The following is a 2,297-nucleotide window of genomic DNA, read 5'->3' as shown; positions in this document are numbered from 1 at the left end:
AAGAAAGGTTTGTGTGCTGTGTCTATTTCAAAAACATCAGCTGGCCTTAATAAAAGGTACATCCTGTCTCTAAGGACATGATTTGCCTTAACTCCAGATGTGCTGAAATTTGAAGGGAAACTGCAAAATTCAGTAATCTTTACACTAATGAGGAACTAATATGTGGTATTACCTCCAGTTTTCCTTTCCAGGACTGGGGGAAATGTTTGTGGAGCCCCTACTGCAAACATGAAAAACCAGTTCTCTTGGAGAATCAGTCTTTACTTTGACTTAGTACTCAGTATAAGTTTGTGGGGTTTTTTTTAGTGGACGCCATTGCTGCTTTTATTTCTTTAATTATTATTTTTAATGAATTTATTTGGGTTTTTTTTTTAATTCAGTATCCTGGAGACAGTGTGGTGACTGGCCGTGGACGGATTAATGGGAGACTGGCTTATGTTTTCAGTCAGGTATGGTTTGCTTGGGTTTGTGTGTGGGTTTTTGCCTTTTTTTTTTTTTTTTTAAATAGCATGAGCTTATCTCTCTGAAAGAAATTCACAGTAGTTCAGTGGGACCATGTAGTAGCATACCTGTTTACCGTCTACCAATAAGCATAGGATAGACATAATAACGTTCTGTGGGAGGAAGCAGGGCACTTTCAGACAAGAAGCAGCAAAAAAGCAGTTCTAGAAACTTTCCTGGGTGATAGATGCAGTTGTGATAAGGGTGAGATGAAAAGAGTGAAGAATACAGAGCCAGTGGGAATGTTTTGAAAAAACAAACTGTTATTACTTCAGTGTCATGTCATTGGATACTGATAGACTGAGAGACTGGAGGAGTCCCCCCAAAAACATGTTTTTGATAACCAAGAAGTGAATTAATGGAGAAGTCACGGAGCACTGGGTGCTTAAAGCAATTGCAAGCTTTGACTCTGTCCCTGCAGTTGGATGTGTGTGGATGAGTTCTTGCAGGCGTGTGAAGACCTGCGAGTGTCAGTGGAGGGCTTTGCGAGTTCTGAGAACTGTCTTCTGGGTTTCAAGCTGCAGAATGGGGGCTGTTTGCTGGAGATGTCAACTGGAATTGCAGTGAGTGGAATTCATGACAGATGGCACTTGAGCAACCCTGAATTGTTTCTCAGGTTCAAACTCTATCAATATACTTTTTCTGTTAAAATATACTTCTTATATTAAAATAAAAATATTTTAGAGGAAATGCCATAGGTTGAGATTTATTGTGGTTAGTCTTAACACTGTGAAAGAAAGGCTTTCTTTCAGATCATTGGTAACTGCTTCTCTGTTCTGGGCCACAAAGTAGCCTTTGTTCAATTTGCTATCATGGCCAATATGATTGTTGCTGTGTGACCTTGGAGCGAGTCGTACACCCTGCCTTTTTTTTGTCTTGGATATGTAGTTCTTCCAAGGAAGGGCACTGTTATGTGGGTCTGAACATAAGATAGGAGCCAAACACAGGCCTTAATTTTAGAAGAACACAAGTAGAGGGCAGTTTTTATATTAAAAGAATTTAAATGTGCCCCTTTGTGATACACCTCTCTTTTTTATTTTTTTAATTTATATTCAAAGACCTTTTTCCCCCCTCCGAATCAAGCTGCCACCTGAGATGTGCCTTCCTTTTTGCTTCAACTGCTAGTCATAGTTACGCTGTTCTCTGTCCACACAGTTTTTGGGGCTTCTTTGAGAGTAAAACGTGGTGGGAATGCATCAGAGAAACTCAGCAGAAGCTGGCTCTGGGCTCTATTGGTGCCAGTAGGTGTCAATGTCCCCTTTTTCTTCTGGATCAGTCTGAGGGCCTCGTTGCTTCTTAAAGATCTTACTGCTCAGGCCTAGGGGTAGCACCAATAATCAGTTTGGCTGATGTAGGCCCTACAGCACCCATAAATGAATAACCAACTCTTGCAGCATAACTCGTGAATATAGAATGATGGCATACTTTCAGTGTTTTATTTCTGCCTGTTTGTGGGCATATCTTACTGCTGCCCCTTGCAGTGGTACCCTTCTCACAGGTGAAACTGGTTCTTCAGACTACTTCAATATTGATAACGTCAATGAGAACGGAACATGCATTTGTAGAAAGAGAGAATGTTTCTGTAAAGAGAGGAGAAGCAGATGAGACATAGTAAGTTTGTGATTTTTAACATGGAATCCACTGGCAAATGCGTGTAAAAGATCTTTTTCCTTGTAAAAGAGGCTTGGATTAAACAGGATTGATCTGTAGGCTGTGCTAAGGGAGTCAGGTTGTTTTGGAGCAGCATACCAAATACAGAGCATTGTAGGATTATACTATTTACATTGTACAACATT

The 2,297-nt window shown here is 40.3% G+C and overlaps 1 protein-coding gene across 1 annotated transcript in view; it reads left to right on the top strand.

Moving 5' to 3' along the window:
- PCCB (propionyl CoA carboxylase, beta polypeptide) overlaps positions 1–2,297 on the top strand; it is a 23,761-nt gene that overhangs the window by 2,162 nt on the left and 19,302 nt on the right. Inside the window, exon 2 of the mRNA XM_010288058.1 lies at positions 381–449. Within this exon, the coding sequence (XP_010286360.1) occupies positions 381–449 (69 nt within the window). The remainder of the gene's footprint in view (positions 1–380; positions 450–2,297) is intronic.

Source organism: Phaethon lepturus, unplaced genomic scaffold, assembly GCF_000687285.1.
Source record: "Phaethon lepturus isolate BGI_N335 unplaced genomic scaffold, ASM68728v1 scaffold6865, whole genome shotgun sequence".
Lineage (NCBI taxonomy): Eukaryota > Metazoa > Chordata > Aves > Phaethontiformes > Phaethontidae > Phaethon > Phaethon lepturus.
The sequence above is the reverse complement of the archived record's forward strand: the minus strand, read 5'-3'. Positions and strand labels throughout refer to the sequence as shown.